At 41.3% G+C, this 24907-nt stretch overlaps 6 protein-coding genes across 6 annotated transcripts; 3 read left to right on the top strand and 3 right to left on the bottom strand.

The window, feature by feature from the left end:
* Positions 1-10141: 10141 nt before the first annotated feature.
* K441DRAFT_660960 (DEAD-domain-containing protein) lies at positions 10142-12365 on the bottom strand. Its single transcript, XM_067648793.1, has 5 exons — positions 12214-12365; positions 11829-12114; positions 11587-11730; positions 10531-11532; positions 10142-10476 (listed from the first exon to the last, which is right to left on the bottom strand). Exons 2-5 carry the CDS (start codon positions 11863-11865, stop codon positions 10466-10468), a joined length of 1194 nt encoding a protein of 397 aa, XP_067503127.1. The 5' UTR covers positions 11866-12114; positions 12214-12365; the 3' UTR covers positions 10142-10465.
* On the top strand, positions 12279-14413 carry K441DRAFT_660962 (Clavaminate synthase-like protein). The gene is made up of 3 exons (XM_067648794.1): positions 12279-12660; positions 13053-13658; positions 13714-14413. Exons 1-3 carry the CDS (start codon positions 12314-12316, stop codon positions 14288-14290), a joined length of 1530 nt encoding a protein of 509 aa, XP_067503128.1. The 5' UTR covers positions 12279-12313; the 3' UTR covers positions 14291-14413.
* A 14-nt stretch (positions 14414-14427) lies between these two features.
* On the bottom strand, positions 14428-16248 carry K441DRAFT_660964 (uncharacterized protein). The gene is made up of 2 exons (XM_067648795.1): positions 15485-16248; positions 14428-15427 (listed from the first exon to the last, which is right to left on the bottom strand). Exons 1-2 carry the CDS (start codon positions 15943-15945, stop codon positions 14731-14733), a joined length of 1158 nt encoding a protein of 385 aa, XP_067503129.1. The 5' UTR covers positions 15946-16248; the 3' UTR covers positions 14428-14730.
* A 197-nt stretch (positions 16249-16445) lies between these two features.
* K441DRAFT_660965 (uncharacterized protein) lies at positions 16446-19810 on the top strand. The gene is made up of 5 exons (XM_067648796.1): positions 16446-16518; positions 16581-17844; positions 17905-18630; positions 18682-18857; positions 18947-19810. The coding sequence occupies exons 2-5, from the start codon at positions 16910-16912 to the stop codon at positions 19321-19323; spliced, it is 2214 nt and encodes a 737-aa protein (XP_067503130.1). The 5' UTR covers positions 16446-16518; positions 16581-16909; the 3' UTR covers positions 19324-19810.
* On the top strand, positions 19485-21305 carry K441DRAFT_131931 (uncharacterized protein). Its single transcript, XM_067640082.1, has 3 exons — positions 19485-19764; positions 19925-20727; positions 20816-21305. The coding sequence occupies exons 2-3, from the start codon at positions 19961-19963 to the stop codon at positions 21270-21272; spliced, it is 1224 nt and encodes a 407-aa protein (XP_067503131.1). The 5' UTR covers positions 19485-19764; positions 19925-19960; the 3' UTR covers positions 21273-21305.
* On the bottom strand, positions 20888-22421 carry K441DRAFT_660966 (fumarylacetoacetate hydrolase family protein). The gene is made up of 4 exons (XM_067648797.1): positions 22230-22421; positions 22141-22166; positions 21875-22086; positions 20888-21766 (listed from the first exon to the last, which is right to left on the bottom strand). The coding sequence occupies exons 1-4, from the start codon at positions 22266-22268 to the stop codon at positions 21339-21341; spliced, it is 705 nt and encodes a 234-aa protein (XP_067503132.1). The 5' UTR covers positions 22269-22421; the 3' UTR covers positions 20888-21338.
* Between the last annotated feature and the right edge of the window lie 2486 nt (positions 22422-24907).

Below are 24907 nucleotides of genomic sequence, written 5' to 3' on the forward strand. Positions count from 1 at the left end.
TATAGGACGTCAGCTATAGCTTTGTCCTTATAAATAGTACTTACTAAATATAGGGCTAGAACTAGGTGGAGATTAGGAATAGTAACCGGAAGATCAATATAGTAAACGGCTGCTTGTATTAGCCGTTTATAATTCGTGTTTAGGCATAGGAACAAAGCAGTAGTTAGAGAAGTAAGAGCTACTTCTACATTTAAAGCAAAGGCCTAGCTTAATGCGTCGTTCTTATTTAAAGGACCCTAGTAGGGCGTACCCTAGGGTCTTAGTATTAATATCCATAGCGTCGGGGTGCTTAGGCCAAGATAATAACTTAATAGACACTTACGGGGTTGCCGTATTATATTATAGAGTGGGCTTTAGTATTAGGCGTAGTATATCATTATATTATTTATTAATAATGTTTGCGTAGGTATTAAAGGCTCCTAATAGGTCTACGCCTATTAGGGAGGGTTTTAGTTTAGGGCTTAGAGATTTAATAAGGCTGTTAATTAGTGCGGAGTCGTTCCAGCCTATTTCCTTTGCGTAATAGTTAAATTTAGAGAAGTATACTAGGAAACTTTTCGTTCCTTAAGTTATATAGTTTATCTTTCTTTAAGCAGTAGCTTAGCGGTTTAGGTTACTATATATAGCTTCAAGAAGTATAACTAGGCTTTATACTAAGTTTAGCTAAAGCGGTTTAATAAGGTTAGCTATATCTCCTCCTAGTCAACTTAGGGCGTAATAAAGTCAGTTAGTTTTAGTTAGGTAACGGTCAGCATTACTAGTTAGCTTATTTTTAAGCTAGCTTAAAAATAATTAGAGCTCTTATTATTTACTAATAAATACTAGGGGATCTAGTAGTTATTTAGATTATTTTAATATAGTGGTCGGCTTAGGGTAAGTAGCTACTGTGGGTTCAGGGTTTGTATTCCGCATGTTTATTTCTAAAGATAGCGTTTAGTCTTAAGGTCCTAGCGTGGGCATCTTAAAGGCGCGGACTTCTTCTTAGAGGTCCTTAATTAATTGCTAGTATTATACTTCTTATTTAGCTTATTATTAATTTAAAGTAGCTTAGTTCTATTTAAGGGCGTTTATAAAAAACTTCTATAACCTTACTAATTATTCTTAGAGTATAGATATGATACCAGCGGCTATTATAGGGGCTTTAGGTTTATTCTGCATATTAACAGTAGTATAGGTAGTTAACGCAACGTAGTGTCACGGAATAAGTATAAGTGACAATAATATATAGCAAGGTAGATATTATCAAGCTATATATATAAACTGTATAAGGAGGTTAAAACGTTACGTAAGGAAAGAAGGTAGGAAAACGGGAAGAAAGGGCATATATCGTTAACTTAGTTACTTAGTTAATACATATATAGGCAGAATAGGGTTCAGGTTATAGTCCTAGCAGAACTTAGTAGAATTTAGTATAACTTGGCAGAATATAGCAGAATATAGCAGAATGCCGTAAATTGCCGTTAGATTGCCATCAGATTGCCGTTAAATTGCCATTTTACGGTTAGTCTCTAATTGCTAAGTCGGTAGAAATAGGTGGACGTGTGCAAGGTATCACGGGGGTGTCCTATAACAATTAAATTTTACTAAAGTCCGTTAAAGACTGTAACGGCGCTATCGCACGTTACCTGCCAAAATTCTGCCATATTCTGCCGACCTGCGATTGGCCCGCCTAAAGCTAGCGCCTTAGCGGCTCACCCTATATATTTATTTACATCGGTCCTGGCGACCCCTTTTCCTTCTCTTTAGCTTAGTATCTTCGTAATACAGCATTCGTTTAAGCTTCGGTTTAGAGGCATTTATTTAAGCCGTAATATTATACTAAGCTCTCCCTACCTTACCTGGGAAGGCCTTAATAATATCCCACCCCAAAGAAACTTCGTCTGCAATAACGCATTAATGTGCTATACTTAGACACCAAAACAACTCTATATTGCCTAGGAAGGCCTAGATAATATCCCACCTTATAAGCTAGATAGGACTAAACCTATACCCCCGGAATTAAAACTAAAGCGTATAATACTAACGAACCTTAGGAAGCTAACGATGGCACCTAAAGTAAGCTTATCTAAGAGAGCTGCCTCTACCTAAGAGGAACCTAAGATCTAATTAGGATTAGAAATTAAAGACAATAATAATATCATAGACATACGCGAGCAGATTCGCGCCCTTATAGCCAGCTAGGAAGCCAATTATCTTAAAGCAAGAAATATACAAGAGACCCTATAAGAGATCCTAGAAAGCCTTACGGCCCTATAAAATAGCCTAACTTCCCCTTCTTAAAGCCCTAGCCGACCTATTTACTCTACTAAATATAATATACTAGGGAGTACGAATACAATAATAAAGTAATTAAAGTCCGTTAAGCTCCCTAACCCCCCACTACTATCCGACGGGATAGACCCTACCTTTAAAAATTGGAGGATTTAAGTATAAGGAAAGCTCCGTATTAACTACAACTATTTCCTTTTTAAAGAAGCTAAAATACTCTACCTCTTTGGTTAAACCACTAGGGACGCCTAACGGCACCTTTAAGCCAAGTTTAAGGACGACTCCCCTGTCTAATTTATATCTATTAATAAGATAATACAGCACCTAGCGGCTATCTATATTAACCCAAATAAAGTACGGGATGCCTATTATAACTATAATTACCTAATAATAAAACCGAACTAACCCTTTGCCAAATTCCAGACTTAATTCCTATACCTTATAAGAGAAGGCCAGGTTCCCCTTAAGAACTACTAATTAGACCTATACAATAAGCTAATAATCCGGCTATAAGAAAAGATCGCTATAACCTTAAATAACCTACTAACCTATAAAAGACTTATAGCTCGTTGCCTATTATTAGACTTAAAACTAAAGCGGATTAACGCCCGCCCTAATTAGTAGAAGTAACTCCGTAATAATTAGAACTCGCTAGCTACACCTATAGAAGCTAAAGTAGGAAGATAAGTTATAACTACTCTTATACTAAAGGCGGTTACAACTATATACCAATAAGCCTTACCCAACTAGCTACGTACCACGCTATTAACTAGTATTCACCGTAATACTCTAATTAACCCTACCTCGGCCACGTGCTTTAACTGCAATAAGTAAGGTTACTTTACCTTATTTTACCCGGAGCTAAAGAATATAGGCGATATTAAGGAGATAGAGGAAGGAGAAACGTCCAAGGAGTTGGGAAAAAAAGAACCCTAGGGAAAGACTCCCCCCTAGGGTACCCTATTAATCTCGAAGAGATTAATCTTAGTTAGTTAATGGGTGGAAAGTATTTTATAGTTTTATATACAGTATCTTAAAATAGATATAGAGTTAATATAACCGCCCTTATTAACACTAGAGCAAATAGCTTCGCCTTTATAAATACTGCCTATATAAATGATGTTACTAAGTTTCTAAATACAGAAGCCATCCAACTAAAGAAGCCTGTTTAGGTAAAGGGCTATAACGGCTAAGCCGGTCGGCTCGTTACCTACGTCTTAAAGTTATATATCGCTTTTAACGGACGACGCCAATATAGTATCCCCTTTTACATCCTAGACCTAGGGTCCCACGATATAATCCTTAGATAAAAATAGATATCCTATTTTAATATTTAGTTAAACATGCGAAAAAGACAGTTTATCTAGCCGGAGAATAGACTAAGGTTGCCCTCCTTTATTAGGGAAATCTAAACTAACCGCAAGACACTAGCCGTAAGGGGTAACCCTACCTACTAGTAGGATATCTGGGCCCGTAACCTAGCCTTTACCTAAGAGGACGCCCGCTACAAAGCTAGAAAGAACTCTATACCAATAAAGATACTCTCCTAAAGCGCTACGTTTAAAGAGGACTCTATATATAAAAGCGGGACAGATAATAACGTAGATAATATCTAAATCGTATAGATCTAACCGTTATGGAAAAGAATGTATTAATAGGATATAAGGGATAACCTCTAAAAGATGCAATAGGAGCTAAAAGGAGTAATAATAACGCTAATACCCTAGAAGTCCCTAAAGTTATATACGCCCCTATTATTAGTTAACCCCCCTACCATAGATATCGCCGCAATTAGTGCTATAGTATTCCACTTTAATATATACCGGAAGGACAATAAGGTCTTTATAATAAGCCTATATAAAATTAACCGAATTATTAATAATAGAGAGGAAAGGCTAGATAAGGAAACCGATAAGGAACTAGTTAAACGCCTCCTTTCTACTATTTATATAGGCTATAAGGATGTATTCTTAAAGGCGGCCTTAGATAAGTTACCCCTCTACTAGATATACGATTATAAGATTTAATTAAAGGCCAATAACTCGCTAGGCTATAGCCCCCTTTACTATTAATTAACGGATAAGCTAAAAGTAATAAAGTAGTACTTAATTAATAACCTAGATAAAGGGTTTATCGAGCCAAGTTAAGCCCCTTTTACTTTCCCTATCCTATTTATAAAAAAGCCTAATAGAGGCCTTTATTTTTATATTAACTATTAAAAGCTAAACGCTATTACTTAAAAGGACCGGTATCCTATTCCTTTAATTAACGAGACCCTTATACGTCTAAGCTAGGCAAAGATCTTTACTAAACTTAATATCCGCTAAGCTTTCTACCAAATTAGGATAGACCCTATATTTAAAGATTTAACAACGTTCCGTACCCGCTATAGTTCCTATAAATATAAAGTTTTTCCTTTTAGACTAATAAACGGACTAGCTACGTACCAAAGGTATATAAATAACGTTCTTTTTAATTACCTTAACGAATTCTATACGGCATACTTAGACAACATTCTTATATACTTAGACGACGAACTTAAGTATTAAGTTTATATTAAGAAGGTCCTAGAAAGGCTATAGAACGCGGGCTTATAAGTTAATATCAAGAAATGCGAGTTTGGGGTAAAATGTATAAAATACCTTAGGTTTATCGTAACTATGGAAGGAATTAAGGTTAACCCTAAAAAGGTAGAGGTAATCCGTAACTAGAAGCCCCCTTATACAGTAAAAGGAATCCAGTCCTTTCTTAGTTTTTATAATTTCTACCGCCGGTTTATCTATAATTACGGAATTATAGTAAAACCTCTTATATAACTAACCAGGAAAAACACGCCTTTTATCTTTAATAATAGCTATATAAAGGCCTTTAAAGAGGTAAAGAATCGGCTTATCTCTTTCTTAATTCTTTATTACTATAACCCAGACCTTAAATTAATACTAGAAATAGACGCCTCTAATAGGGTCATAGCGGGAATCCTATTATAGTTATATCCAGACGGCGAATAGTACCCTATAGCTTTCTTCTTAAAGATAATAAATCCGGCTAAGTATAACTATAAAGTACACAATAAAGAAATGCTAGCTATTATTTAATTACTCTCCTAATAACGCGTAGAGCTTAAAGGTACAAACTCCCGAATTAAGATATATACAGATTATAAAGCCCTAGAGTACTTTATAACTATAAAGCAGCTTATAGGGTAATAAGCCTAGTAAGCCGAAATACTCTCCTAATTCTTCTTTATAATTATATATCGTTCTAGTAAGCAAAACTCTAAGGCTAATACCCTAACCCAACGAAAATAAGATATAGGACCCTAGGATAAGCTAAAGACCTAATATTAGACGTGTGTCCTCCTCTATCTAGAACAGCTTAACCTATAAATCCTTAAGGAGCTAGACTCCTAGTAAAACGAGCTAGCACTAATAGAGGAGTCCTTAGATAAGCTAATAGGGCTAATTAACCGCCTTCTAACTATAAACCGCACGGCTAATACCTTAAGGGCCCTCCGTAAATAAGCCGTAAAAGGAGACCCCAATTTTAAGACAGAGGAAGGATTGCTCCTATATTAGGAGCGGCTTATAATCCCTAACGTTAATAATCTACAGACCGAACTAATCCGCAAAGCTTATTGCTAAGTCTCTATAGCATACCCTAGCAAGAACAAGACCCATAAAATTATTAACTACCGCTACTACTGGCCAAGAATAGTTATAGATATTAATTAATATATATGGAACTATAAAGACTGCTAGAGAGCTATAATCCCATAGAATAAGACCCTAGGACTACTTAAGCCACTCCTAATACTAGAGCGCCCTTAACAGTATATCTTTATAGACTTCCATAAACTACCTAAGGACCGTAACGGATACGATATGGTTATAGTTATAGTTAACCGCTTTAGTAAACGCCCGTTTTTAATTCCATATTACAAAAATATTAATACCAAAGAGGCAGCCCGGCTATATATCTATTACATCTACCAAATCTACAGACTACCAGATACTATTATATCTAATTATAGGCCATAGTTTATATTGGCCTTTTAGAATAAGTTTACCCAAATTCTAGGTATTAAGCTAAAGCTTTCTACGGCTTATTACCCCTAGATAGACGGTTAGATAGAGATTATAAATTAGTACCTAAATTAGAGGCTTAGGCCCTTCGTTAACTATTTCCAGGATAACTGGTCTAAATTACTACCCTTAATAGACTACGCGCAAGCAACCCTACCCCACAACTCCACAGGGTTTGCCCCGATTCAGCTAGAAATAGAATACTTACCCCGTATAAGCTTTAACTAGAAAAGGCTAGAAAAACCCCAGACTATATAAGAGAAGCTATTCTATGCTAAGGCCCAATAGTACGCTAAATGATTAGAGGAGGCCTAAATAGTAGCCCGCGAGAACCTAAAAAAAGCTTAAAGGTTAATGGAATAGTAGGCAAATAAACACCGTTAAGAGCCTAATTTTGCCCCTAGCGATATAGTCTAAGTTATAATAAGGAATTAGAGGACCGAACAACCTAGCCGTAAGCTAGATTACTAAATAGCAGGACCGTATAAGGTTCTTAAGAAGATAGGCAACTTATATAAAATAAAGCTCCTAAACTTAATTAGGGTTCACCCTATCTTCTTACTAAATAAGTTATAGAAAGCTGTAAATGACCTATTACCTAGATAAAAGAACGAGCTTTCCCTACCAGTTTAAATAAATGGTGACAATAAATAGGAGGTTAATGAAATACTGGCCTATAAGATAGTATAGGGAGTGCTAAAATACCATGTCTAATAGAAGGGCTATAATCCTAACCTAACCTAGTACCCTACGTGGAACTTTATAGGCTGCCCCTAGAAGCTTAAAGAATTCTATAACTAATACCCTAATATGCCTAGACCCCTAAAGTACCTAGATAAATAGATAGAATGCTAGTATAATAAAAACGATAAATTACCGGAAGAATATAGGGACAAAAACGCCCTAAAGCCCTAATACAGCTATCTGCCAAATTCTGCCATATTCTGCCGTTTTCTGCCAGTACCGTAAAATTTCAAATGTCTAGGAACTTTGACCGCCGGTTAAAGTTGTCTAATTGGTTAGATCTATGCTAAGACTTTTAGCGGCTACTCTTTCTAGCCTAGTACTTCTACTTAGCCTATAATCGCCCTTTATACTTAGTTAGAACGGACTCGTATCCCCTTTATCTCCTTATCTTATATTTTTATAATCCTACATTTATAAGCCTAGTGCTACCCTATTTTTTCTAACTAAGCCTAAGGGCAGGCTTTCTTTTAAAGAGGGGGGTAATGTAATAGCGCTATCGCACGTTACCTGCCAAAATTCTGCCATATTCTGCCGACCTGCGATTGGCCCGCCTAAAGCTAGCGCCTTGGCGGCTCACCCTATATATTTGTTTACATCGGTCCTAGCGACCCCTTTTCCTTCTCTTTAGCTTAGTATCTTCGTAATACAGCATTCGTTTAAGCTTCGGTTTAGAGGCATTTGTTTAAGCTGTGACAAAGACCGCGTGCGTATATATATATGTATTAACCACTAAGACTCCTAACTATTTAATTATAAGATTATCTTATTATTCTTTTCCTTTCTTTATATAACGTCTTCTTTATAAGAGCTATACCCCTAAGTTTAAATAGAATATATTTTATTCCTTTAAATCTGCTCTAAAGCCCTTTTAAACCTTTACAGTTTTACTACCTATTATTATTCTTTAACCTGTTATAAAAGCCTACACTAACCTTCTAGGCAGCTAAAACTATATATATAAAAAATAGTAATTTAGAATTTAGCTATAGCTTTAGCCTATAGTTATTAAATATACTATAGGCCTAACGCCGGATTAATTAACTATAGAGATTATTAAAGACCTATATAAAGATAACCTTAACGACCTTATAGCGGATCTAAGCGATAATATAAAAGAGAGGTTCCTTATAAGCCTTATTAATAATAATACTAACGCGGTTATTAACTTAGGCTATTTATTAGTAAGCTGGGCTATATTATCTAGTCTACTAAGTCTATTTTAAAGGGAGAGCTTTAAAGTAGGCTAGACTAATTTACTAAGTCTATCCTAAATAAAGAACTCTAAAGTAGACTAGACTAGTCTGCTAAGTCCGTCTTAAAGGGAGAGCTTTAGAGTAAGCTGGAAAATCTAGGGCCTTATTACTACTATAATATTTACTAATTTAACTTTTATAACTAGCTAAGTTTATTAAATTTAGTAGAATATAAATCCTTTGCCTTAGTATACTATTTTATTTTAAATATAGGAACTAATAAGCCTAGGCTAAAAAAGTTTAAATCTAATAAGTTATTTATATAATTTAAGTAGTACTATAGCCTTATAGAGAATAGCTATGGCTAGTATAATAATAGGAAAGCAATATTAAGTTTAATTAAAAATAAGGAGTAGTATATAAAGTTTATAATATATACTTTAAACTCTAGTATAGAGGAGCCAGTAAAGTTTTTAGTAGAAGATTATATATAGGACTTTCTATACTCTTCTATAGGATAACTACGGCTTCTTTATTATATATACTAGTTACTAATCTACCTTTCTTTTAGCCTATATCTACTACTCTTAGTAGCTGCTTTTTGGCTATATATATATATACTATACTAGTAAAGCTAAATACTTATAGTATATTATTATTGTAGGGAGGGCAGGAATAATCTTATGCTTTATAATATATTATAAGATAATTAAGACATTATATTAAATTGTCTAAAATAATATAATGGATTGTATAAAGAAGTGTATATAATTTGCCTTGCTAGCCTTATAAATAGCTTTAAAGTAGCCTTTGTTTATTATCTAAAATATACTGTTGGTATAAAGGAGGTAGATGGCTCCAAATACAATTATGGTTGCGGGTTGCGTGCAGGCTGCGTGTCAAAAAAACACGACATAGGCTAGTCGGTCGAGTTGCCAAATGCCCTCAACTACGCGCCAATTGCGTCAACCACCAACCATTGAGGCCATTGATGGGGTATAAGATTTTGCCGATGTATGCAAAAGAGACTAGGTTCTTCTCTCTCTAAAGAAGCTATTTTATATATAAAAAGAAGAAGAGAGGTGCTTTTTCTATCTCTAAGTAGGACAGGTATAGCTACTAAAAAGTAGCTAATAATAGTAGGATCTTTAGAAGGAGGCAACTCCTACTAGGCTTTTAGTAGAGAGATATTAGTAAGTAAAAGGATAGAAATAAATTATAAAAGGACAGGGACAAGCGTTAGGATTCGTTTTCTTTTCTACCTTTTTCTTATTCCCTAGTAATTGCTTATAACTTAGTATCTTATTAAGGAACTATAAACCCCTAGTTTAGGGATTTATAAACTACTAGGATATAGTTACTAGTATATATTAAGCTGCCTTAAAGGATTTATATATATAGGACTATAGCGCTATAGCCTAGAGGTTGTATGCGTAGTATAATATATAGTATAATATAATGAATATTAAAAAAATAAAAATAAAATAAAGCCGTTACTTAAGAGTTATTATAGATACTATAAAGACCTATTCTGCTACAGGACCTCTTATATTCTGCGAGTGTTGGTTTTAAAAAGGGTACAGCCACCCCGCTCTTGATAGAGGGTCGGTATATTATTACTTGATAATGTTAATTTGACTTTTAGGCAACAATTGCATTAGCACAAGCGTATGAATTCAAGTTACTGAGATAATAAAGGTCACCAAATGACATGGGAAAAAATGGGAGGATTAGACAGATGTCGAGACCGCTCTATAAAGAAGAGAGACCATCATTGTCATTAGTGACACGTCTAGTCGTGGATCATCCACTACCACGTCATGATAACCAAGAAAAGAGTAGCACAGCAATCCCCAGTACAGAGAACAGCCGATGGTGAAGGAAAAAGTTCTCAAGGAAAATTTGCCATATAAACGACAACCCTCCCTTTTCTAACATCATCGGACATGCGTTTCGCAGAAAGCACCTGACAAAAATGGACTAAACGCCAGAATGCCACAAGTGTAGACCCTCCCCTCTCCCGCTTTTTTGTTCTGACCAGAAACAATGGGGTGGACCCTACACCAGGCAGAAGATACTACTAAAGACAACCACAAAATCACAAGCTGACATACCGGCAGGACACAAGTAGCTAGTATTGTTGAGATAGGTGATTTGTTTCGTGAAGGCAGCTGCCTAGATAAGGTCTATAGACAAATATCAGTATTCAGTTCATTAAAATTTAATATGGGTTAACTTACCAGCCACATTCATTGGCATCTCCTCGATTTGGGTGCTGTAAAATTGTTCAATTTCTCTCATCATTCGTACATCCTCAGCTGTAACAAAGTTGATTGCGACACCCTTTCGGCCGAAACGTCCACCACGGCCGATGCGATGAATGTAGTTCTCGCGGTTGGCAGGCAGGTCATAATTAATGACGAGGGAGACCTGTTGAACATCGATGCCTCGGGCAAGAAGATCTGTTGCAATAAGGACACGCGAAGAGCCCGAGCGGAACTCCTTCATGATGACATCGCGCTGAGCCTGGTCCATATCGCCATGCATGGCAGAGACAGTGAAGTCCCGGGCAGTAAGCTTGTCAGTAAGCCAGTCGACCTTTCTCCTAGTATTGCAGAAAATAACAGCTTGGGTAATAGTAACGGTCTCGTAAAGATCGGAGAGCGTGTCTAACTTCCAATCTTCCTTCTCGACAGCAATATAGAATTGCTTGATACCCTCCAAGGTCAGTTCATCCTTCTTTACGAGGATGCGGATAGGGTCACGCATAAACTTCGTGGTGACCTCGAGCACGTCCTGAGGCATGGTTGCGGAAAGAAGAACAACCTGGGTGGACTGAGGGAGAAGCTGGAAGATGTCGTAGATCTGCTCGGTGAACCCACGGGACAACATCTCGTCAGCCTCATCAAGAACGAACATCTTCATCTGGTCGGTCTTGAGTACACGGCGTTGAATCATATCCTGAACGCGGCCGGGTGTACCAACGACAACCTGGGGCCCCTCATTCAGGGCTTTCATGTCGTCACGAACGCTGGTGCCACCGATACAAGCATGGCACTCAACATTCATGAAATCGCCGATTGCAACGACAACTTTCTGGATTTGTTGGGCCAGCTCACGGGTAGGTGCAAGAATAAGAGCCTGGCAGGACTTGATGTTCGGGTCGAGTTTCTGGAGGACGGAGATTGAGAAAGTGGCAGTCTTGCCAGTTCCAGATTGCGCCTGTGCAATAACGTCGTGTCCTAAATATTATGTCAATTACTCTCAGCTTCCAAGGCTCTATGAATAACACGCACCCTTGATAACAGGCATAATGGCGCGCTGTTGGATCGCGGATGGGCGCTCGAAACCGTAGGCATAAACACCACGGAGAAGTTCTGGCTTTAAGTTCATGGCGTCGAAGGAGTCCGTGGTCTCGTCATAGTTGGATTCAATTTGACCTGTGAAACAGTTGTTAGACGGTATGGAGTTGATCGAGATAACTGACTGCTCCCCGCAGCGATAGAGTGATTGGACCAGGTGTACGGATAGAACATACCTTCAGGAACATCCTCGAGGCCTTTTGCATCAGCCATGATTGCGACTGAGGAAGGGCGATCACAAGCTCTGCGCCGTGCCCGGGAAGAAAGTGTGGTGGGGTTGAAGGCGGTGGTGATCCCCCAGATACCGCCGCAGATGTAAGAGTGAAGTTGTGCTGAGACTAGATACCTACCCTCTTAGGTGAGAGTGGAGGCGATATCTAGTGGGTGAAGGTTGTCTTGGATATGTTGTGGCTGTTGTGAAGATGATGGAGTTAATGGAGGAGATGAAGTAGTCGCCGCAGACTTTTTAATTTTTAGCGAATGGCGCTAATATGGTGGCAGCGGCGAATAGCGGAGGTAAATGGTCATAAATTCTGCGCCTGTCCTGAACCTTCTACTCACCCGAGAACTCAGACTCCCTTCGGCCGGAGTGATCGTTGATTGCACATTGTTCTTTTTCTGTATTACTGCTTTGGTCGACTTGCGAGGCGTAGAAAAATATATGGCTTCATCAGCAGTCCCGCTTGACGCATGTTTGCGCGTGGAAGAGGACAACAAATACTATCGGGTTAAAAGAATAAAGTTGTCGTCCTCGATCGGCGAAGATTCAGGAGATGCTCCCGTGGTCATCCCGAGCCACCCATTGGGCATCAAGCCATCAGGCAACGCATATACAGCCTCTCGAAACATCAAATTTGCGTGCGGACTCTTTTGCAAACTGCCTGACGAACTTTTGAACCATTTCCTGGAAAAGCTAGATGCATTAGATTTGGTGAGATTAGGTGGCACTTGCAAGGCTCTATATGCTTTCACTAGCGCTGAAGAACTGTGGAAGAATTTATTTATAGGGTACGTGGGCAATTTTCTCTTTCAGTGTCTTTCCCCCGAATATGAAAGCTGAAGTGATTCGAGCTCTTTTTCAACTCACCACAAACAACCTTGATGTAAATTTCATATTCTTCCATTTGCTCGCCTTCGTCAATGTGTCTGTCCAATATTTGTATTGTGCAAGTGGAGTTCACCATTTCTCTGATACACCATACGCATTATATCTGTAGCGCAGTCAGTCACAAGACTCGTATAAAATCTTTGAGTTAGGCCTCTTCACACGCATATATATATATATCTCGTCAGTGTAACTGTTTTGGACTTCGATTTTTTCCATACATGTGTGATGATCATTTTTGACTCAAGTTCCATGAATATCTCCATGCCTGATTTAAGTTAAAATATACCATAAGGTTTCCTCCCAAAAATTTCGTATGGTATGGCACATGGCGCTCAACATACCTAAAACTTCCGCATACACCGCAATTCCGCGTTTCATGCAGGAACCTCTTCTCGGATGTCCTCTACCGTCCGTTCCACTGCGCCCACATGTCCTTGGAGCCATACACGACCAATATACCATCACAAAATTTAATTCCACGATTCCCTGATCTTACTCATGAGGAGTTCTCTGCAGAATGGACAGATACGCCGTTCATCCTAACGTCTCCCGTCAAAGAGTGGTCTGTTTATAAGAATTGGACGCCAAAGACGCTGCTCTCGAAATATGCCAATGTCAGGTTCCGTGCGGAAGCGGTGGACTGGCCGCTTAAGACATATATGGATTATATGAACAACAGTAGTGAAGAAAGCCCACTCTACCTGTTTGACCGAAGCTTTGTGGAGAAGATGGATATCTCTGTTGGTAAGGATGCAAAAGATACAGCATATTGGCCACCAACTTGCTTCGGCGAAGACTTTTTCAGTGTACTGGGCGATCAGCGACCAGACTGCAGATGGATGATCATGGGGCCCGAGAGAAGCGGAAGCACTTTCCATAAAGATCCTAATGCGACCAGGTTAGTCCTACGATCTCGAGACTTTTGGCTGGAATAACTCTGACACGCACTCAAGCGCCTGGAATGCCGTCTTAACAGGCACCAAGTACTGGCTCCTCTTCCCTTCTCACCCCACCCTCCCTCCTCCCCCGGGTGTCATTATCTCCCCCGATCAGTCTGAAATAACTTCCCCTCTCAGCATCGCCGAGTATCTTCTGTCCTTCCACTCCCTTGCGCGACGTACTCCCGGTTGCCGTGAAGCTATCTGTCATGCTGGCGAAGTGCTGCATGTACCCTCAGGTTGGTTCCACCTTGTTTTGAACCTGTCAGAGAGTCTGGCGCTTACGCAAAATTTCGTCCCGAGACGAAGAATTGCAGATGTGTTGGAGTTTTTAAGGGATCAGAAGAGCCAAGTCAGCGGGTTTGCAGACGATGTGACGGATGCGTTTGGGTTGTTTCTGGGAAGGCTGAAGGAGAGGTGTCCAGAAGTTCTGGAGGATGTTTTGGAAGAGTTGGAGAAGAGAGGGACAAAGGCTAGGAAGCGGAAGAGCAGAGGAAAGTGGGAGGAGCTGGTTAAGATGAATGAGCCAAGACAAGGCGATGGTGAATTTGGCTTTGGGTTCGGAAACGACGACGACGAAGAGGTGCCTTGACGAGAAAGAGTTATAGGTTTTAGAATGTTTTGATTGTGGATCCTCGATTGGCTCTCCCAACCTTTGTTTGAAGCAAAGCACATGGGTCTTGCCCAAAGGATATGGATATAAAAACAGAGCAAGTATAATTTGTATAAGTGCGTTCCTCTCAAATAAGATTTTAGATTGAGTTGCTTATAGTAACATTTTATACAATAATGTTTCCATGTTGTCGATATCCCGGGCCGCGGCTCCCAAAAGCCTCCATGTACATTTGGAGGTCCAGATGCTGGATCTATAACTCCCCTCTATGCGTCAATGCGAAGTTCTATGTTAACCTAACGTCAAACATGCCCCAGACGCCATCAGTCAAGAGCCTCATTAGTGCTCGCGTTTCAAAGTCTACAGGCTTACTCAAAACAGAAATATGAATCCCACGTTGAAGAGTGTAGCGGAAAGATTTAATGCCTCCCGATCATATCCACCTCATCGCCATCTCCTGCTTTGAATACATCATCCTGATCGTCGTCATCACCATCGCTGGGTTCATCATGGTAACTGGAAGTCTCATCTCCGTATGCCGATCTTAAGCTGATGTCGTCATCGTCTTCTCTTAGCGCTTCAGCCGCCTCCAAAGCATCCGGGTCGTCTGCATATTCATGGTCGAGGCCGTCAATCGAGGCCCTCTGGACACTCTCACGCTCTTCAGCTTCCAGCTCCCGCGCACGCTGCTTTGTTTTCTGATACATGAACCACCCCGTTAGAACGCCGGCCATGACACTAATTAAAATACTTAGATAGTTAAGAGCCTTTGTTTTCGTATCCCTTTTGCCGTCTTGCTCAGCAATCCTATCGAACTGTGAGCCGATGAAGATATGCAGCATAAGTTTAGGGCTGACGATAGTGGTAGCGAGAGCAAAGGAGGCCCAGTGCACGGTTGGGAATGTGGCGATGGCGCCGTTAGAGAGAGAGTACGGCAGCGGGCATAGCCTTATCATGACGAGGAGTTTGAGGCCATCGTGCTTTAGTGTAAGGGCTAATGCAGCAAAACGCTTATCATTCGCTATAAGACGGTGGACCATGCTTTTCAAAAGACTCCGGGAGAGGATAAAGGAGACAGTGCTGCCAACAATTGTGGCGCTTGCAGCGATGAACCAGCTAGATGAGACCTGCTTAGCATAGACAGGACACAGTTACGTGTAGCAAACGACATACCCATTTGGAAAACCGTATACAAAACCAGCAATGGTTAGTAGCAATGAATATCCTATTAATGGTGGGAAAGAGACCACGAATATTAATGCCCAAAGGATCAGCCAACCCGCTGTGATATCCCGCCACTTTTTTGCGAATGGAGCAAGCATGCCGAAAATACGCTCGTTATATACTAGAAAGAGTATCCCAAGGACCAGCGCTATTAGGATGCCTAGGCCTACGAGTATTCGATGCAAAGGGGATAGTTGCTGATATGTTTTCATAGCTCGCTTATGCATCCTCTCGGCATTCTTTAGGAGTCGTGCTTTGAGGGTTGCTGTATGAGAAGAATAAGATGATCCGTTGCGGCGGAAGGAGGTAGATCTTCGCGTCCATGTTGGACTAGCGGAGCGGCGAGCTGAGGATAGAGGTTCGTCTATGGGAAGTGCAAGGGCGCGTGCATCATAGTCGTCGGCGGGCATAGTTGGTAACCTGAGGATTTGAAAGTGGAATTGCGCGGGGCTATGAGAGGATGGCAAAGGAGGAGTACTGAAGGGGTCCTTTAGATACGGAAATGCTGGCTTTAATCATTCATAGAAGGTGAGTGGTGTAAGAGGAAAGAGGCAGTAAGTAAGAGTAAGATGGGCATTTGCGGTGTCGATGATCCGATGGAGAGGCAAAGTCAAGCCACGATACGCCACATTGCCAATGTGTTAATCTCTCGACCGTGAGAAATCGAGATTGCCTCCCGCAAGTTCTTCAAAAGACTCTTAGAGAGATTCCAGAGTCATTTCTTCGGGCAGCTATAAGTGGATGTGGATTTGCCTGCCGGTGAAGCAGCATTAAGCGCAGCAGGGCAAGAAAGCAGGCGTCGCTATCGTTGTCGTCCCCCCGGCAGGAAAGCAGGAAGCACCAATCACTTTCAGGTCCAACTGGAAGGCGAGGGGACTTCAGCTGCCTCGCGCACTCACAAACCTACATTCTTATACTGCACACCCCCCCTTCATTATCTCTCTACTTCACTTGCTACCAACTGTCTGCTGCAATGTAGCCTTGTAAGATGCCACGCAATCAACTTTATTCCCGCCCGTTCCACCTTGGGCTAACTAACGCGCAGATAGACTTCTCGGATCCCGTCCCCACATTATCGAAGCATGCGCCTGCATAAGGCTGCACCACCCAGAGCTTCATCACCTCCCTCTGCTCCATCCAAGCAATCTAACAAAGCCAGTCTGTTGTCACTGTGCTCGTTCGCTAGCTCGCTCTTGCTTCTTTTGGTTGCTCATCTCTCCTTTCTTGCGACACCCCCAAAGACCACTTTAATCCTTAATTTATCCCCAAACATCACCCCGAACACACCAATAGTTGCTTACTACGCTTCCGACATTACTAGAATCGCCCACCAACTTTTGCGCGACACCATCATCCCTCATTTCAGCTTCAACGATGGTCTCCGACGAAGTCTATGAGCTGTGCCTTCCGGTGCTGCAGGATGAGTCGCTGGAAGATGATGACAAGACTGACAAACTGGAGGAGCTATTACGCAAACAAACTTCTCTTACTGGGAAACCACTCGAGAATGCGGTACTTGATTCACTCTGGCGGTTTCGCGACGCTGGGAATTCCTCAAGCTCTCCTCCACCCAGCCGTCACACAGTAATTCGCCGGCCATCGCCTGCTGCTTGGCAAGTAGCTCGAGCGCCAACGCCTGTAAATGCTTCTCCGCGAACGATAAATCTACCGCCAGGATTCGGAATTGCACCACCTGGGTTTTCTAGAGCAAAATCCTCTAACGCTTCGCCCTTTACCTCTCCACGGCCTTCCCCTCGTTTGGCCTTTTCAAGCCCCCATATTCCTCATAGCCCAAGCCTAAGCGCATATCAACCTAGCGAGACGAGCCCGACCCCAGAAATATACGGTGATTTTGGTAGTGATACAGTCGACTGGCTGGTCAACGATGACTCAGGAAGCACCGAATCTTCGTCGTTCACTGGCGACGGTACACTCAATGGTGCGGCTGCCGAATGGGTTCAGCCTCAGATAATGGATATGAGCCCATATGATATGCTTCGCTCTATCCTTCGCGATGACCGATCGGATGAAGAGATTGAGAAGTCCCTTGAATCAAATGGATATGACCTTAGCGCCACTATCATAGCTTTAATGGGTCCACAGGCCCTTGATAACCAACAACCCCAGACGAGCTTAGCTGAGCCTGACCGGACTTTCCTAGTAGGCAAATCCATGAGTCCGGCATTTCGTCCAACAACTCCGCTAGGCCAAGCAAAGAGTAACATTGTATGTAAATACTTCCTATCCAGTGGACATTGCGCGAGGGCGGATTGCAGATTTAGCCATGACACTAGCAAAACTCTTTGCAAGTGAGTCACTCCCCAACAGCAAAATGAATGTTCTTGCAGTATTGACATTGCTGTGCCAAGGTATTTTATGACTGGAAACTGTCTCGCGGGGAATACGTGCATATTTTCACATGATCCATCATCTCTAATGGCCCGTATGGTTTTGGAAGGCGGATCCACGCCTCCTACACAAACGGCTGCCCCAAATTTTCAAATGCAGGATTACGAATCGTTTCCCTCTCTTCAATCTGTCAACTCGCCACAATGGACTTCACAGCTTCAAGCACTTGATATGACGGCTCTAGAACAATTGTATGGCACTAGTTCGGCCGTTGCCACTCCGCCGCCGGGCCTAAATCCCTTCCCAACCTTTACGCCGGGAAACTCAAGTCGCCCACACTCGAGACCTGGCAGCCGTCATCATTCCCGAACAGCTACACCTTCTGTACCTGCTGTCGATGACAACGAAGCCTTTCCAACCCTTGGTTCTGCAGCAGCGAAAATAGGTAAGAGACACCATGGAAAAAGAGGCGGCCACAGCCACGGTCATAAGGAAAATGGCGGACCAAATTCCTTAGCCGATTTCGTGCGCATGTCGCCCTCACCAAGCCCTTCTCAGCTTCGTAAAGGACTGAAACCGACAAAGAGCTTCAACGGCAGTCGAGAGAATAGCACAGCTGCGCAAGCAATTCCTCCTCCTGAGCACATTCCCTGGTTAGAAACAGGAGATAATGCAAATCAGGCATATTTGCAGGCCAGGACGGAAGCCTTTAAGCATGGGAGTATGAGGAATAAGTTTCTGCAAAGGTGAGGGTTATTGATTCCTGTCATTCTGAATACTGACGCTGATTGACATAGTGCCGCACAAGCTTGGAATCGAAGTGACTCTCGTGCCGCTAAAGCTCTGAGTCTTCGCGGGCAAAGTGAGAACAATCTCATGCGGGAAGCCCATCGTGAAGCAGCGCGCCATCTGTATGAAGAACGCAACAAAGACAATGGGCCAAATGCACGTGAGCTTTATGTTGACCTCCATGGTGAGTCTAGTGAAATGTTTTCATCAAATTTATATTAGCAAATTAAAGGTGGTAGTGCGATCTCATTTGTTGCTAACATGCCCTCTCAGGTCTCCATCCAGATGAAGCCGTGTCTTATCTAGAGGGAATACTACTCAAACATCAAAGTTCCTCCCGCCCAGTGTACGCCATTACAGGCACAGGCCACCACTCTAAGAATGGCAAAGACAAGGTTGGAAAAGCCATCCGCAGCTTCCTAAACGAATGGCGTTATGCATTCCGTGAATTCTCAGTCCCTGGTGATCGCAACAATGTCGGCGGCATCTTAGGCATTGACCCCAGCAGCTACGACCGCAGTATTGGGGAGCGAAGCAAGGATAGTGAATCGGAAACGAACGCTGAGGTAAACATGAAAAAGGACACAAAGATCAGGATCATCAAGAAGGACGATATGGTAGATATTCCAAAAGGGCCGAAGCTATTATGACGTGAGGTTTAGTAAGAAAGAAATGAGAATCCAAAACTACTTCACGACGAATTTCACTTCGAAGTTCACTTGGGCGTGAATGTGTAATGCATGTGAGGCAAGCGTGATCATAGCTCTATTACGTTTAGGTTTGTATACAACGCAAGTACACCGTCCTAAATTCAGCGTAATACTTTACACGACCCACTAAACTAAGATATCGGGCAGCGAAGGTCGGATAATAGCCATAAGCTTACGAGTTATACGTATAAGAGACATATTAAAACACACTAGACATATTGGTCTTAGTGCTTGCATGTCCTTCAGCATAAAAGAGGGCCAAACCGCCTTTTCCTCCAACCTTCTGGAAATTGACGCGTTCGGGATATTTCGCCTGCTATATTCTCCATGATAAATATGCCAACTTAGCACGAGGACTGCGGATCAGCAACCGGATCGGAGGCAAGTTCCCCGTTCGTGACACTACAGAAGCTGTGAAGCAAACCACCACTGGGACCCAGCCAGTTAGAGTTGGCTTCTTCTAATCCTCTAGACGTCGATAATTGAAAGAAACCACTACTATAACGTTAACCTCATCAGAGCCCCCTAACATCGCATCCAGTTTACCTTCAACAGTACTACGTCCATTCTATCCACCATGGTACCCCGGCCCTCTAGCCCAACATCACTCCTATGGGCGCATCAACTTAAGCGTGAACACGAACACCTTCTCGACCGCGTGAAAGATATGGCAAAGTCACAGGAAGCTCATGACGTCAAGGTTAATGCCATAGAGGCGAGCAATGAGCGCATGAAGAGTATATCTGCGCGATTTGAAGATATGATGACACGGATTGCAGCAATTGAGGAGGAAAATCAAGATGTCAAGGAGTTGATCGAAAATTTTGTCGGAGAAAGGCCAACAAAGCTGGGGGGAGGTGTTGAGAAATTTTCAAGGCTAGCGGATCAGATTGCAGCTCTAGACTCACACACTAAGGAGGTGGGCATTGGGGTTCAACAGACACTGTCTACGTATCAAGTAGTTATCAAAAAGGTCGAAGACCTTGAGGCTAAGGTGCAGAAACAAGAAAGAACGGAAACGCTGAGAAAGAAGAACGACCCGGTTGATATTACAGTCCTTACAAGGAGACTTGACGCAATCGAATCCCGTAGAAATAATGATGCTACAAGGACTAAAACTCTTATTGGTAGAATGGAGGTGCTGGAACAGGCGAGCCAACAACTTAGCACGAGAAGTGCTCGATTCCAAGCCGAAATTGGAAGATTGAACAGTGAGGCTAAGAATCAACAAGAGATGGCCAGAGGAACCACGACAGTCATGACTAAATTAGATCTCGAACAGGAGTCGTCCCAGTCTAGTTTTCAGTTCCCCTACAGCCCAAGTGCGGGGAAACTCAACCAAAGGTATTGAACACCCCTTACGAATTAAACCCATACCTCGCCAAATCAATTCTGTAGTAGCGGATGGGACAGGTACTGAATACCATCATAGTTCACCGGAAAAACACAATCTGCCGGAAGGTTCCCCAGCTCTAAATGCACAGTTAAGGCAATCAGTGAGGACATCACCACAGTTGTATACGGAAGGGTTGGTCCGACCAATGCTCTCTAAAATCACAACATCAACCTCCATGACTAAGGAAGACAATATATATGCGAAGATCGTCCCTGGAGCGGCTAATTCGAGGAAGAAGAGAGGGGTTACACGCAGCCTAGATGTGCAGCAGGCGACGAGCCGAGTGATGCCATCCGCAGAGCGCGCTGTACCAATGCCGAATCCATTGAAGGACTTTGCAGCGTCGCTCAAGCACCCGAAAGCTATTCAAAGGCTTCCTAAATCGGAAACTCTCTGGCTAGAATTACCACCACGGAAGCGTAAAAGAAGACAGATACCCCAAGTACAAGACCTGGACAGCTTTGCTTTGATGGCTGACTTCAGCTATATCTGAAGCACACATTGCACCTAAATTTTCCAACCACTAAAGAGAGCAGCCTTTTTCGCGTACTCAATGTGTTCATGTCTCTGTAAATTTGTACGGACCTTCACGATCTACGACAGACACCTCCATATTCGCTTCCTCGATCTCCTTCCCATCTATCTTCAAGCCTGCCTTCATCACATCCCCCGTAGTCACCGGCCCAACGCCTTTAGGTGTACCGGTAAGCACAATATCACCCTTCTCTAGGGTCATGACTTTACTAATATCGCTTAGTTGCCGCGGGATGCGAAAGAGCATCAGCTCGGTGTTATCGTTTTGTTTTAGTTGATTGTTAATACTGAGCCAAAGGTGGGCATTGTGAGGGTCTGGGATGCGAGATTTGGCAATCAGTTTGCTGATGGGAAGAAAAGTATCGAAGCCTTTGGCAATGCTCCAAGGGAGGCCTTTGCGTTTAGCTTCATCTTGGACGTTGCGGGCTGTCATGTCGATTGCCAGGAGATAACCTAGAGATTTTCAATTTTACTAGTCAGATTTGGGCTGAATTTGCGTAAGGTTTTTTTTTGGGGGAGGGGGAGGGTTAACAAGAGGCTATATTCAAGAGCATGACTCACATTCAATTGCTTCCAGCGCGCCTTGGCTATCCTTAGGATCCAGATCCTGTACCTTCCTGCCAATAACAAGCCCAAGTTCTACTTCGTAGTGCATGGTCACACCCTTTGGTCGCAGCACCGGTCCTGTGCCTGGTAGTAAGATCGCGCTTGATGGCTTCAGGAAGAAGAACGGTTGCTTAGGCCGCTGATTGTTGAGCTCTTTGACATGGTCGCTTATAGGGAATATTCAGTTATATGCTTCTGGGGTATGAACGAGGACTACAAACGCATAATTTCGGCCAATGCACATAATCTGAATAGATAATCAGCTGACTTGTTACCGGTAAGATACGTTGAAGGGGAAAATTGGAAATACCTTCCTGCAATTCGCCTTTACTGAGGCTATTGTGGTCATTTTTATTTATTGGCAGACTATTCATAGGTGATAGCCGTGCGGACGTAGTGATACGGTTATCTCAGTGAGCGACTCAGCCGGCAACCAAGACAGTAAATCTCGCTAGTACTTAACCAGTATGGCTTTACTAGGCCCTTACTAGTATAATCGAATTAGGGTTAGTTAACAATGCTGTCTTGGTTGCCGTCTGAGGGCCTTTGGTGCGAAAACATAGGACGGTCGATTTAAGACTGGTTAGGGTTGCGATCCGTCCGAAAATGTAAATCCTGATCTAACCGGATTCGGAAGATCCGGATCTGACCGAAATTCTGAGCCGGATCCTCTATATTTTGAAGGCCTAGATTTTGACCATTCTCCGGGTTTTATATAAGAGATTTTGGAGATAATATCATGATGCATGACGTCAGGCGATTATAGGATTTCATTAAGCTGGTAGTGTTACATAGAGGCTTTAAATTGGCGGGCCTCCTAGTTCAAAAGCTGCTGAATTATAATTAACTCCCGTTGCAAAGCCGGGTTCTCTATATAACCCTCCCCTACTTTTACCGCCTTATCTTCCACCTCTATAAGCTCTTCGGGTGTCGCGTTTTGTCGCAGGATTCGGCTAAGGACTCGTTCGTTAATATATATATATTGTAGCATATCAACGTGCTACGGCGTCAGCTAGGCTCAAAACTTATTCATTAGCAGCTTTAGAATACTAAAAGAACGTTCTAACGTCACTAAATTGGCAGGGCAGGAAGCTTAAATATACTCCCAAAAGACCTCCTTCCTTTCAGCATACTGCCAAACTAGAAGGCCTCTATTAAAGCAACCCTCCTTCCTCCAGAACTCGTTAAATTACTCTATTACGGCAATGTAATTAACCCTCTACTTCACGAAGAAGCAGTATAGTATATTCCTCCACTACGGCTTAGTATAATAAGGCAAATTGACGTCGCTAATGTGGCGTGGATTAAGAGATAATAACGTAGAGGTCCTTAATCTAAGTCCTATATCGTGGTTTAAATATGCAATTAATAATATAAGCTATATTGGTATTTTTAAGAGCTTCCGGCGACTTTAAGAGTTTAATTAGATAATTCCTAATACTCCTCCAGCAAGGAATTACGTTACCTATTATGGTTCCATCAGATTCGCTTATCTTAATGGCGATATTAATAGGCGCGAGTAATCTACATAGGAATTAAAGCCTTTGCTAAAGCCCTTATCCTATATTAAGGTGTCAAGCCTCTTAATTACTAAGTCCTTTTCGTTTATATCTTTAAGAGCTATTGTTTAATTAAGGAAGAACTTCTATAGGGCTGCCTATTTCTTATTAACGCTTCTTACTATTATAAGCTAAGTACTCTATTTAGTAATGCATAATAGAACAAAGGCTGTCGCTTTACCGTTGGTTTCTATTATATATTTACATAGAGCTCTAAGTTATTTTAGTAACGCTTAAAATACGGCAATAATTAATTAAGCTTTACTTATTATCTACTTAAAGTAGACGACTTTCTAAATAATATCTTTTACCAAAAGCTATAAGTCGTAACTATTATAAGATATAAAGAAGACGTAAGCTAGGTAAGGAACTTTTACAGCTTTTTTTAAGTACTCCTTATTATATTACAAGTGTCTATCGCCTATAAATTAAGTTATAATAGATCGTTATTAGTGAGCTTAATAGCCTTATTAATTAGCTAATCTACCGTCCACTTTATACTAACTGTTTATTAGATAAGACTTCTAACTTAATATAAAAGGCGCTAGAGCTGGGTACGCTTATATAGAGGTTTTATACTTATTACTTTCTAATATTTATTAACTTGTTAGTTACTAAATTAATATAAGAGGCCAGTCTAACCAGAACGTATAATTATCTAATTAATAGTGTAGAATAAGAGTTATAGGTAAGTAGAAGATAAGTTAAGGTAGAACGATCCTTATAAATAAAGGATAAATACTTTCTAACCTCTTCTATTTAGAGACTAATTGCTAGTTCTTCTCTAGAGGGGAACTAGCTTCCTATATATTTCTTTTAAGACGCTAGTAAAACCTTTTACCTCTAACCTATTTAACTATGTCTTTTAGAATATAAATAGGATATAGATAAAAACCCCTACCGTCTTATTAGATATATACCTCCTAGGGGATTCTATTACAATTACCTCCCCTTTTAGGGTCTTAGTTCTCTAAGACTTCGCCTCTACTAAGCTTTTATAGAGTTCCGGCTAAAACTACTAGGGAAACCCCTAGTAAAAAGGTACTCTATAATGCGGCTTATCGCTAACTCTTTACTAGTGCGGAACTTTACTTTATCTTTTATTCCTTTACTCTTCTCCTACCCTAGCTCTTTATAGTGCTTTTGTAATAGGATTTTAATAATAATAATAATAATTTAGTGGGATTTACCTCTCTAATTTTGGGAATTTATTATAAATGGATCTTGAGGTTGTTTAGTGCGATATATTAACTAACTACTATCCCTATTTACCTAAATGGGTTTTAATAATAATGTTTTTTTTTCTTTCTATTTATAAGTCGTCGTCTCTTACTCGTCCTTCTATTAATAATACTATTTATCTCGTTCTTAAATAAGCTGTTTTTATTATATCTTGCCTTTTAGCTTCTATATCTCTAGCCGCACTTCT

The sequence above is a fragment of the Cenococcum geophilum genome, assembly GCF_001692895.1.
Source record: "Cenococcum geophilum 1.58 unplaced genomic scaffold K441scaffold_25, whole genome shotgun sequence".
Taxonomy (NCBI): Eukaryota; Fungi; Ascomycota; class Dothideomycetes; order Gloniales; family Gloniaceae; genus Cenococcum; species Cenococcum geophilum.